This window comes from Nerophis lumbriciformis, linkage group LG36 (assembly GCF_033978685.3).
Source record: "Nerophis lumbriciformis linkage group LG36, RoL_Nlum_v2.1, whole genome shotgun sequence".
NCBI classification, from domain to species: Eukaryota; Metazoa; Chordata; class Actinopteri; order Syngnathiformes; family Syngnathidae; genus Nerophis; species Nerophis lumbriciformis.
The window spans coordinates 14,123,882-14,137,507 of record NC_084583.2 but is presented as its reverse complement, the minus strand read 5'-3'; the positions used below and the strand labels follow the sequence as shown (position 1 = coordinate 14,137,507).

The window sequence follows — 13,626 nt, the reverse complement described above, 5'->3', positions numbered from 1 at the left end:
ATTATGTTTATAAATGCCGGAAATATGTCCCTGGACACATGAGGACTTTGAATATGACCGATGTATGTAAGTAAGCAAACAAAGGCTCCTATTTTTTCTGCTAATGTATGCAGTAACATATTGTGTCATTTATCATTCTATTATTTTGTAAAAAAAAAAATATGAAGGACAAGCGGTAAGAAATTGATTATTAATCTACTTGTTCATTTACTGTTAATATCTGCTTCCCTTCTGTTTTTGCTTGTATGTACTCCATGCGTGTGCGATGCTTAATATGCGCCTCTGGTCGTTATAGCAGCATGCCGTCATTTTCGGGGGGGAAAAAAATAGTACCGGTATTTTTTAGAAGCAGTATAGAACCGTTTTTAATTCACTAGTACCATGGTACTTTTTTAGAACCGATATACCATACAATCCAACTGTGTCAGTGCGGTTGTTTTAATGAGAACAATTTCATTGGTCCACCGTGACCGGTTTGCAAAATGTATTGGTCTGATGTGACAATGCTAAATTAATTGGCGGTATGTGAACCCGAAAATATCCATAAACTAGCCCCAGCATTGTATAAAGCACAGGGGAAAAAAGTAGTGGCTTATAGTCCAGGAATTATGGTATGTACAGTCGTGGTCAAAAGTTTACATACACTTGTAAAGAACATCATGTCATGGCTGTCTTGAGTTTCCAATCATTTCTACAACTCTTATTTTTTTGTGATAGAGTGATTGAAGCACATACTTGTTGGTCACAAAAATCATTCATGAAGTTTGCTTCTTTTATGAATTTATTATGGATCTACTGAAAATGTGACCAAATCTGCTGGGTCAAATGTATACATACAGCAACATACAATCAAATCAAATTAGCTTCATGGCATGGCCTCTTAACTTCATGTGAGTGATTATGATTGACAACACCTGTTGACTTCTCTGAGCCCATTTAAATAGGGCTCATGTGATGCAGTCATTAGACTCGGTGACAAACGCGACAATAAGAAAGTCAAAGGAACTTTGCACAGATCTGAAACAACTAATCATTGACTTGAAGAAGTCAGGAAAGTCACTTGGAGCATTTCAAAGCAGCTTAAAGTCCCAATAGCAACTGTGCAGACAATTGTTTGTAAGTATAAAGTGCATGGCACAGTTTTGTCACTGCCACGATCAGGAAGAAAACGCAAGCTATACCTGCTGCAGAGAGAAAATTGGTCAGGATGATCAAGAGTAAACCTAAAACCACCAAAAAGCAGATCTTCAATGAATTGGAAGATGCTGGAAGACAGGTGTCAGTGTCCACAGTCAAACGTGTTTTGCATCACCATGGACTGAGAGGCTACCATGCAAGAAGGAAGTGACACCTTAAGGCTCCTCTAAAGTTTGCTGCTGATCACATGGGCAAAGATGAGACCTTCTGGAGGAAAGTTCTGTGGTCAGATGAAACAAAAATTTAGCTGTTTGGCCACAATACCCAGCAATATGTTTGGAGGAGAAAAGGTGAGGCCTTTAATCCCAGGAACACCACGCCTACCGTCAAGCATGGTGGTGGTAGTATTATGCTCTGGGCCTGTTTTGCTGCTAATGGATCCGGTGCTTTACAGAGAGTAAATGAGACAATGAAAAAGGAGGTTTACCTCCAAATTCTTCAGGACAACCTACAAACGTTTGTAAAATCATCAGCCCGGAGGTTGGGTCTTGGGGGCAGTTGGGTGTTCCAACAGGACAATGACCCCAAACACACGTCAAAAGTGGTAAAGAAATGGCTAAATTAAGCTAGAATTAAGGTTTTAGAATGGCCTTCCCAAAGTCCTGACTTAAACGTGTGGACAGTGTTGAAGAAACAAGTCCATGTCAGAAAACCAACACATTTTGCTGAACTGCACCAATTTTGTCAAGAGGAGTGGTCAAAAATTCAAGCAGAAGCTTGTGGATGGCTACCAAAAGCGCCTTATTGCAGGTAAACTTGCCAAGGGACATGTAAGCAAATATTAACATTGCTGTATGTATACTTTTGACCCAGCACATTTGCTCACATTTTCAGTAGACCCATAATAAATTCATAACAGAAGCAAACTTCATGAATGATTTTTGTGACCAACAAGTATGTGCTCCAATCACTACATCACAAAAAAATAAGAGTTGTAGAAATGATTGGAGACTCAACACAGCCATGACATGATGTTCTTTACAAGTGTATGTACACTTTTGACCACGACTGTACTTTTTATTTTTCAGGCAATTTATAATGTCTTGCATATATTTTTTACTTTCAAGAATCATATTAGTATTATGTTAATTAAAAATTAACAAGACATTTTTACAACAAGGAATGATACAAAATGCAAAATTTTGGGGAAAAAAGTAAATAAAAAAGGTGACCTGTCCTACTATACAATATACATTGATCAAAGCAATTAGCCAATAAAAAAGCAGCATATAATTGAGAGGGGGAAAAATAATGTGGTAAGTGCAGTAACAAATTCTAATATGACCTTCCTGCTATAAGACACAAGGACACCTCCTCTTTGAACTGATGTGTCCTCAATTAAAACCTCCCAAGTGAGGCCATCCATTTAAGGTTTTAAATTATTTTTCATTGTGGGGTCCATTAACAAATGCCAACTTCATTTAGGCATGCCCTGCAGGGACGTCTAAGGACATGTTTATACCTCAAGTCAACCAGACGTGACCCTCATCTTTTATTTGATGTTTTTCCAATTACGTTATTTTGAAAATGTATTCTTTGTAATCAAACCAAACTGGGTCATTTTTTTATTATATTATATTATTATTATTATTTTTAATTTGTGTATATATATTTTTTTCACTTTTTAATCTATGTTTATTTAGCAACAATTTAACATGTTTTTAGAATTTTTGAAAATAATCATCATTGCACACCATACATTTATATATGCTTACAACTTTTGGAATTCTGGTTTTATCTTACTCGTTAACTCATTTAGTATAAGACAGCCAAAATGTGGCTCTCTGGCTATTTGGGATCCGCAACTTTGGTTTTATTAGCCCACAATTAAACCAAAAATTATCCAGCAAAAATGTAAAACAAAGTTCTATTTAATGGGAATAAGTAGAGATTTTAATATCAATAACTAATCCCAATACACTTTGTCACCTAAAACACACACCTAACAACAAGGTTTTGTTATTATAAATTCAGATAATGTTTTCCAATTTTCAATATATCCAAATGGTCCACCCAAACACTTCAGGTCAGAGGTCAGGGGTGTCCAAATTTTTACCATCGACGGTAAATTTGATATTTAGCTTTGATATAGATTTTTCTCGTTGCAGTATCCATCTTGATCCAGTTTTTGTATTTATTTTATTTTATTTTGTTATTGACATCCATCATCAGACATTCATATCCTTTACATACATCATAAATCTATTGTCTGCCCTAAATGCCAAAATATTTTTTTTGTTTATTTCCCAACGATGACCGCCTCCAAAAAAAGAGAGAATAACAGCAAACAAACCAACAAAATAAACCAAAGTAATAATAATATAAACAAATAAATCAATTAAAAACAAATATAATAATGATTAAAAAAAAAAGAATATATATTCATTTATATTTTTTATTTATATATATTTATATTAATTGTTTGATATATATTGCAGCGAGAACAGAAACAATGTATTTTTTGTGGATGTTAAATTAGGCAAGTGTCACCATTAGGGATGTCCCGATCCGATATTTGGATCGGATCGGCTGCCGATATTTGGCAAAAATTGCGTATCGGCAAGGCATGGGAAAATGCCGATCCAGATCCAGTTTTTAAAAAAACTCCGGTCTGTGTTTTCCAACGCACCGATTTAAATAATACATTCCACTTTTCTGCTGCTCCGTAATTTCCGTTCCGCATTTTCCAGCACACCTTCAACACATCCACAGGTCTGTGAATTCTCACGCAGTTGCTTTTAGCTGCTGGCATTACACGACAGGCTCTTCTCACTCTTTCCTGTGTCTCCCTCTCACAGACAGCAAGTGCACCTTCTTACACACGTCACATACTGTCACGTCATACGTCACATACTGTCACATCATACGTCACATACGTATACGTCCTCCCCCAGCAGAGAGGTAGCAGCATGGCTAACGTTAGCTGTGATGCTAGCGCAGCCGTGCGAGCAACGCTCCCTCTAAGGTGCTCGCCTGTGCAATTGCACACTGTTTAAGCGTCCTCTGCGCATAGCAAATCTATGCCACGCACAAAATCAAATAAAAAAATAAGCGCATAACAATTTTCGACACACGGACACGACAGAGAAAACAGTTTTCGTCATCATTGTTCAAATATTGTAGCGTCTGTCGAGACGCTTATCTCCATTCGGTGCCACACGTCCACACCATCAAAATGCTGAGGCAAAAATTTCCACATCAACACCGTATGAAAAAATTAGTGATTTTTTTAGTTGTGATTTCCTTCTCTGCATGAAAGTTTAAAAGTAGCATATATTAATGCAGTATGAAGAAGAATGTTTTAATGTAGACATGCAAGCCTTGAAAGAAAATTTTGAAAATCAAGACTACATTTCCTGCAAATGGGTGCATTTCTACCCTATATTTTAACTTTAGATTTATTCTCATATTAAACTCTTTTGGCTGTCTTTTTGACACTTACATCCGGCGCCCCCCTCCACACCCTGGATTATAAATAATGTAAATAATTCAATGTGATTATCTTGTGTGATGACTGTATTATGATGATAGTATATATCTGAGAGTATATATCTGTATCATGAATCAATTTAAGTGGACACCGACTTAAACAAGTTGAAAAACTTATTCGGGTGTTACCATTTAGTGGTCAATTGTACGGAATATGTACTTCACTGTGCAACCTACTAATAAAAGTCTCAATCAATCAATCAAAACACATAGAATCATCATACTGCTGTGATTATATGCATCAAGTGTTCATTCAAGGCTAAGGCAAAATATCGAGATATATATCGTGTATCGCAATATGGCCTTAAAATATTGCAATATTAAAAAAAGGCCATATCGCCCAGCCCTACTTTCAATGATGCCATTTCTGTTTGTCATGTATAATTTTGTCTATTTTGTGTTTATCCTTGAATAAACAGGTCAGTTTCTTGTTACCAACCATTGTGTATTATTCAAACTCCCCTAATTCAGATGGCTAGTTGTTATCAAGAGTACTAAAACCCTTTTCAACATGATTCTGACAACTAAGTAGGCTAAATAACTTTAAACTTTAATACATGCTCGGATAGGCCAGTATCGGTCAGTATCGGTATCGGATCGGAAATGCAAAAACAAAATCGGTATCGGATCGGAAGTGCAAAAACCTGGATCGGGACATCCCTAGTCACCATGTAATGTACTTCAATATAACTTTGAAATAGAGTAAAACATGAATATATTTGTATGGTGTAATCATTTATTCAAAACATAAATGCAATTGTGTGCTTTTCTGCATATCTTTCTGTATCTTAGCCTATTAGCCCCTATTGTACAGTCTGTTCATGCTTGTCTTCTGCCACCGCACTGCATCCCTCCCCTGCCAGTATGTTGACGTTCACCCTCTTAAAGAGGGTCACTGCAGCTTAGAGCCCGTGAGCCCGCGGGATGTTATGTAAAACTCCCTCTCACTACATTCTCAACTCCTCATCTGAGTTCCCCAGCAGAGGCAAAGGGAGAGAGAAAGCATTAAATCCTATCCAGCGTGCCTTTCAGTCATGCACAGAACACAGAACAGGGGAATACTTAATGGTAATAAATCTGCTCGTATTTTTAAGGCTGGCCTGATAGCTGTTAGGCAAGATTACAGTCGTTTTAGGGGCGGCTTTTATTGTTTAAGAGGATTGGATATACAGTAGATTTAAACAAGTTAGAAGGGGATTCCCTCTTAGCTTTGACAAACACTGGCCGTTTGATGACATGATGGAAAAGCCATTACTTCATTAGGTACACCTGTGCAATCTTGATGCAAAGTGGATAAAACCAAACCGATGAGCCGTTATAAACACAAGTCGACATCACGGGGTGCGGAATGGGGGTCTTGCCCAGGAGAGCCATTGCATTTTAGGGTTGTACACTGCAAAGTCAGTGTTCAAAAACAAGAAAAAAATAAAAATAAATAAGAGGTATTTTATTTGAAGTAAGCAAAATTATCTGCCAATAGAACAAGAAAATTTGGCTTGTCAAGACTTTCCAAAACAAATAAAATTAGATAACTTCAATGAACCCAAAAATACCTTAAAATAAGTACATTCTCACTAATAACAAGTGCACTTTTCTTGGTAGAAAAAAAAAAGAGACCTTTTTGTTGAAAAATATTCTTAAATGAAGTAAATGGTAGTGCCATTATCTTGACATAATGATATGCACTCGGCATTACATTTCTTGAAACCAGCAATCTTATACTAAAAACTAATTTATTGTTCTTAATGGAAAGGCAACAAGGCAACTGCTTGTTACTCTCGGGGTCTACTAGCCGCTCAGGCAAATCATATTGTCTAAAAATGCATTTTTCCATCGATAACATGACATCATCGTGCCAAGTGCGTGCTCTTTCAGTCAATTAGTGCACATATATATACAGCGCGGCCCCCGCCAAAAAAATTTTTAATTGTAATTTTGAAGAATTTATCTGAATGTGCATGAACTATTTCTGTTCAAAATTGTTAGAAATGTCACATGTTAAATGTTTAAATATTAACTGTCAGTTTACTGTACTGTGCCAACTGTGCTACTATATGAGTACGTATTTTCTATTGTTTCATTGAAAATAAAACAGAAAAGTCCATTTGGCTGTCATCTGTTTTAATTATGAGACACAATTGTGTCAAAGTCATGATTTTTTTTTTCATGCTTGAAATAAGAAATGATTACTTTAAAAAAGTAGTTTTATACTTGTGAGTGTTGATTAAACAGCTTTGCAACAGTTGATATTCTAGTTTCAAGCATGTTTTACTCAATATACTGTAGGTCATAACATCTCAGCAACAAGCTGTAATATCTTACTGAGATCATTTAGGACCAAAACACTTAAAACAAGTAAAACACTCTAACATAAAATCTGCTTAGTGAGAAGACTGATCTTATAAGACAGAAAATAAGCAAATATCACCCTTATTTGAGATATTTCATCTTACTTAGCTTTTAGTTTTTGCAGTGTACGGTATACTGATCTTAGTATAGTACCGCGATACAAATGAATCATATTCGGGCATGACATTGCTGGTTTTACGGGCAGAGGAGCATGTTCGGCAGCGCACAATCACAGAGTACTTACAAGCAGACACAGTGTGTAGACAGAAAAGGGAGAATGGACGCATTTTGACTTAAAAAGTAAAGATAAAGGTGAAGTTATAAAACTGAAACGCTGTTTTAAACCAGTTAGTTGCACACATACTTGCCAGCCCTCCCGGATTTTCCGGGAGACTCCCGAAATTCAGCGCCTCTCCCGAAAACCTCCCGGAAGAAATTTTCTCCCGAAAATCTCCCGGAATTCAGCCGGAGCTGGAGGCCACGCCCCCTCCAGCTCCATGCGGACCTGAGTCCAGTGTGCGCACACAAGGAGACGAAGCAGAAGAACGAGACCGTAGTCGAAGAGCGCAGGGGAGACACTTCTCCAGGGCCGATGTATGCTCGGGGCAACACCCTTCACCTTACCCGGCAGTGGGTCTCCACAGCGGACGACTTTAGGGTGAATAATGAGTCCAGCGATTAGTTGCAAATCTTGCTTTATTGATTGCTTGCACACAGCCAATCCAACACAAAACCAACTAGTCCCTCCCCGCACTCACGCTACCGCTCCCTCTCTTCTCTCGCCCACACACTCACTGACGTCACTCACCTCACATGCTGTCACCTATTAAAGGGCCACACACACACACACATACTCTACTCTCATAACACACAGTACAGTTAGTAGAACAACTGTGTTTTCATTACTGTGTATTTGATAGGTGCCATTGCCCCGGAATTGTATTGCATTGTACATTCAAGTACAACAATGAGTAGATGAGTGTTATGTGTGTGTATATGTGTAAATAAATGAACACTGAAATTCAAGTATTTCTTTTATTTATATATATATATATAATAAAATAAATAAATATATATATATAGCTAGAATTCACTGAAAGTCAAGTATTTCATACATATATATATGAAATACTCAAGTTGGTGAATTCTAGCTGTAAATATACTCCTCCCCTCTTAACCACGCCCTCAACCACACCCCCCCACCCCCCACCTCCCGAAATCGGAGGTCTCAAGGTTGGCAAGTATGGTTGCACAGCTTACATATGCAGAAGGTTTTATCTAAGTGGCTGAATAGCTCAGTGGTTACAAATTCTGGCTCTTCGTGCAAGGGAACCGCGACTATTTCACGGTGTTTGCTGAGAAAAATTCTGGCCTTTTGGACAAATGATATAGTCACAAATGATGATGGTTTGACCTTTGAGGCTTGTTTTTCCATCCAAAAAAATATTTGAAATCAGAATTGTCCCACATAGGTTTGAGGTTTGAGTCTTCTCCTATCTCACTCACATAATTATTTACTCAAAGGGTTTTGGAAAATACATTGAAACATTGTTTTTCTATCTCACTCACTTATTTCCCTGTGTTCTCTAACAGAAAGTTGATGTCGGTCCTGAAGAGATACCTGGACGTCTCTAGTCGAGGAGAACAGTGCGAGGCAATCCTCCGGACTCTAAAAGCTTTGGAGTACATCTTCAAGTTCATCGTCCGCTCACGAATGCTCTACTCCCAGTGAGTGTTGCCTTGTGTTTCTGCATACTCGTGTGTGTGTTTGTGTGTTGCTTCTTTTATGCACTGTTTCCCATAATGAATTGTAACTTCTTTGAGAGGGCCACCCACATGCCAGTAACCAGTGGCGTTTCAGTGATGTCCCACTTCAATGATAACCTCTCAAAATACCATAATTGATGTCACCACATGACCATTGCTGGAGAAATACTATACAGGAACACATTTACTGTGCATTGTATCACCTCAACAGTGTACAAAACGGGCTATTTTCTGGCACATTTAAAAATAAACAGCAATTAAAACATCTTATGTTGTAATGTCAAAATTAAAATAGTAAAAAAAAAACATTAAACGTGGAAAAAATTGAGAAATTAAATATTTGAACTCACAATTTGTAGAACCCATTCAACGCCGTATAAGCCAGTGGTACCGCTCGTAGTCGGTTGATTCGAGTGGAAGTGGCGGGCATTTCCCCATTTCATTGCCGGGACAGCTGAGCTAGCTCCCGGGGTTGGCCGACATGGTCTCACAAGATGTAGTTTCTCTTTAAAGGGGAACATTATCACAATTTCAGAAGGGTTAAAACCATTAAAAATCAGTTCCCAGTGGCTTATTATATTTTTTGAAGTTTTTTCAAAATTTTACCCATAACGCAATATCCCTAAAAAAAGCTTCAAAGTGCCTGATTTTAACCATCGTTATAAACACCCGTCCATTTTCCTGTGACGTCACATAGTGATGCCAACACAAACAAACATGGCGCATAGAACAGCAAGGTATAGCGACATTAGCTCGGATTCAGACTCGGATTTCAGCGGCTTAAGCGATTCAACAGATTACGCATGTATTGAAACGGATGGTTGTAGTGTGGAGGCAGGTAGCGAAAACGAAATTGAAGAAAAAACTGAAGCTATTGAGCCATATCGGTTTGAACCGTATGCAAGCGAAACCGACGAAAACGACACGACAGCCAGCGACACGGGAGAAAGCGAGGACGAATTTGGCGATCGCCTTCTAATCAACGATTGGTATGTGTTTGTTTGGCATTAAAGGAAACTAACAACTATGAACTAGGTTTACAGCATATGAAATACATTTGGCAACAACATGCACTTTGAGAGTGCAGACAGCCCAATTTTCATCAATTAATATATTCTGTAGACATACCCTCATGTCAGCAGGCCAGGGAAGCTAGGGTCGATATTCTTCTCTTGACGGTGTGAGCCAAGACATCCAGGGGGTTTAGCTCGCTCGTCTGCGGGAATAAATTGCCGCCATTGCTTGCCGTCCTACCGAGGTCCTTTGTCCCTGAATTGCTCACACACTCGGCAGATTCAATGGGGGTCTGGCGGCAGATTTCTTTGACTTTATCGTTGGAAATGCATCTGCTTTGAGTGTCGCAGGATATCCACACATTCTTGCCATCTCTGTCGTAGCATAGCTTTCGTCGGTAAAGTGTGCAGAACAAACTTCCAATTTCTTGCCACTTTCGCATCTTTGGGCCACTGGTGCAACTTGAATCCGTCCCTGTTCGTGTTGTTACACCCTCCGACAACACACCGACGAGGCATGATGTCTCCAAGGTACGGAAAACAGTCGAAAAAACGGAAAATAACAGAGCTGATTTGACTCGGTGTTTGAGAAATAGGCGGATTGCTTCCCGATGTGACGTCACAACGAGAGCGGATATTAGAAAGGCGTTTAATTCGCCAAAATTCACCCATTTAGAGTTCGGAAATTGGTTAAAAAAATATATGGTCTTTTTTCTGCAACATCGAGGTATATATTGACGCTTACATAGGTCTGGTGATAATGTTCCCCTTTAAATATCCTTCTTGAAAATGGCTTTGCAAATATATATCTGCCACCTAATCAATGTTTTGTTCTCCTTCTTTGTGGGTTAAAAAAGTCAGTATCGGTGATTTCTCTGCTAGCTCGGCATAGCTACGGCGCAAAACTTCCTGCTTTAGTAAATTGCAACTTGCGATCGGATACTCACTTTGGAATGACAAGTGAGTATCCAATCACAGTCTCGTTAACATCAGGTTACCTAGATACTAGGCTACTGTCAACAATTTGCGATCTGATTGGCTATCGCAGCGGATTAATTACTTAAAGGGGAACATTATCACCAGACCTATGTAAGCGTCAATATATACCTTGATGTTGCAGAAAAAAGACCATCTATTTTTTTAACCGATTTCCGAACTCTAAATGGGTGAATTTTGGCGAATTCAACGCCTTTCTATTATTCGCTCTCAGAGCGATGACGTCACAACGTGGCGTCACATCGGGAAGCAATCCGCCATTTTCTCAAACACCGAGTCAAATCAGCTCTGTTATTTTCCGTTTTTTCGACTGTTTTCCGTACCTTGGAGACATCATGCCTCGTCGGTGTGTTGTCGGAGGGTGTAACAACACGAACAGGGACGGATTCAAGTTGCACCAGTGGCCCAAAGATGCGAAAGTGGCAAGAAATTGGACGTTTGTTCCGCACACTTTACCGACGAAAGCTATGCTACGACAGAGATGGCAAGAATGTGTGGATATCCTGCGACACTCAAAGCAGATGCATTTCCAACGATAAAGTCAAAGAAATCTGCCGCCAGACCCCACATTGAATCTGCCAGAGTGTGTGAGCAATTCAGGGACAAAGGCCCTCGGTAGCACGGCAAGCAATGGCGGCAGTTTATTCCCGCAGACGAGCGAGCTAAACCTCCTGGATGTCTTGGCTCACACCGTCAAGAGAAGAATATCGACCCTAGCTTCCCTGGCCTGCTGACATGAGGGTATGTCTACAGAATATATTAATTGATGAAAATTGGGCTGTCTGCACTCTCAAAGTGCATGTTGTTGCCAAATGTATTTCATATGCTGTAAACCTAGTTCATAGTTGTTAGTTTCCTTTAATGCCAAACAAACACATACCAATCGTTGGTTAGAAGGCAATCGCCAAATTCGTCCTCGCTTTCTCCCGTGTCGCTGGCTGTCGTGTCGTTTTCGTCGGTTTCGCTTGCATACGGTTCAAACCGATATGGCTCAATAGCTTCAGTTTTTTCTTCAATTTCGTTTTCGCTACCTGCCTCCACACTACAACCATCCGTTTCAATACATGCGTAATCTGTTGAATCGCTTAAGCCGCTGAAATCCGAGTCTGAATCCGAGCTAATGTCGCTATAGCTTGCTGTTCTTTCCGCCATGTTTGTTTGTGTTGGCTTCACTATGTGACGTCACAGGAAAATGGACGGGTGTTTAAAATCAGGCACTTTGAAGCTTTTTTTAGGGATATTGCGTGATGGGTAAAATTTTGAAAAAAACTTCGAAAAATAAAATAAGCCACTGGGAACTGATTTTTAATGGTTTTAACCCTTCTGAAATTGTGATAATGTTCCCCTTTAAATTCAGTCCCGGTGTGGCTTGCTGATCTGCATAGGATGCGTAAATGTCACGTTTAACGTGAGGCCATCTAGAAGGCCTTACTGACAACAACTCGTGATATGATTTGGCTATCGCAATTATCTATCAACAGTATGTGTCCGTTCACTTACAGTGCACAGACACCTGCATTGTTGATTCTGAAGGCAGATTTCGTACAGCATGGCATCATAAGCTAGCTGAATTCTGATTGGATAAAAACTCTAACCTAAAAACAACGGCCCACCACTGCCTGTAACTCTGCATCTGCGTCCCTCTAATCAACTTTGACAGCGGAGCCAAGGGTGTTGATCACTGTGTTAGTGGCGGTAATAAGCATGTAAAGGGTCGCAATTAAGAGTGCATGGCGGCAGTGTGACAGAATGATTGGCTGTGGTCATCTGCAAGATCAATAACTAAACTGCTAAAATCTAGGTTTTTTAATATCTTAACGAAGGAAAAACACGACAAAAAAACACCCTACCCAAAGATAACAGATGTTATACTTATTTAATGGCATATATACATTTGTCACCTAATAAATATATGCATATAAATGTGTTCAGATCTTATCAAATTTGAAAGAGAGTGCGGTTTGGACACATTTTTTTTTATTTTAGCTCAAATTTAATTGGGGAAAACATCAAACTTCCACAGGGATTCTAAAAAACACATTTATTAAATTTGGCCCCATTGCCACATTTTGAGTTAAAGTGACATTTTATTTGGTGATTTGTGATCTTCTGGCTGGTAATAACTCCAGATAGTGAAAACAAATAATTAAATAAGTTGTGTTAGAGCAGTGGTGTCAAAGCTACTTTTACCAAATTTAACATCAGAGATAATTACTTAATTTGGTAACATTTATTTGCATAGCTTATTTCAACGCAAACACAGGAACATTTTGCAAATTTTGCGGGAACATTGATTGATTGATTGAAACTTTTATTAGTAGATTGCACAGTTCAGTACATATTCTGTACAATTGACCACTAAATGGTAACACCCCAATAAGTTTTTTCAACTTGTTTAAGTCGGGGTCCACGTAATCAAATCATGGTAACAAAATGTTGTTAACATCTCACATTTTGTTATAATAAAATCAACAATTAGCATCTTTTATTTCAGTATGCATTCATTTTTCGTTCAGTTTTTTCCTTACTTATTTCACTACACAACACGACAAAAAATCACTTCATATTCTCTACTGCTCACTAGTGTTACCATATCTGAGTTATTGTGCAGAAATATGGGGAAATAATTACAAAAGTACACTTCATTCATTAACGGTGTTACAAAAAAGATCAGTTAGAATAATACATAATGTTGGATATAGAGAACACACAAATCCTTTATTTATTGAATCAAAGATACTGAAATTCTACGACATAGTGAATTTGCAAAAAGCTAAAATTATACACAAAGCAAACTATAATCTGCTACCCAAGA

The 13,626-nt window shown here is 38.5% G+C and overlaps 1 protein-coding gene across 2 annotated transcripts in view; it reads left to right on the top strand.

The window, feature by feature from the left end:
• dock2-like (dedicator of cytokinesis protein 2) overlaps positions 1–13,626 on the top strand; it is a 399,373-nt gene that overhangs the window by 103,560 nt on the left and 282,187 nt on the right. For both annotated transcript variants that reach the window (XM_072912417.1, XM_061930395.2), the window contains exon 21: positions 8,629–8,763. In XM_072912417.1, the coding sequence (XP_072768518.1) occupies positions 8,629–8,763 (135 nt within the window). The remainder of the gene's footprint in view (positions 1–8,628; positions 8,764–13,626) is intronic.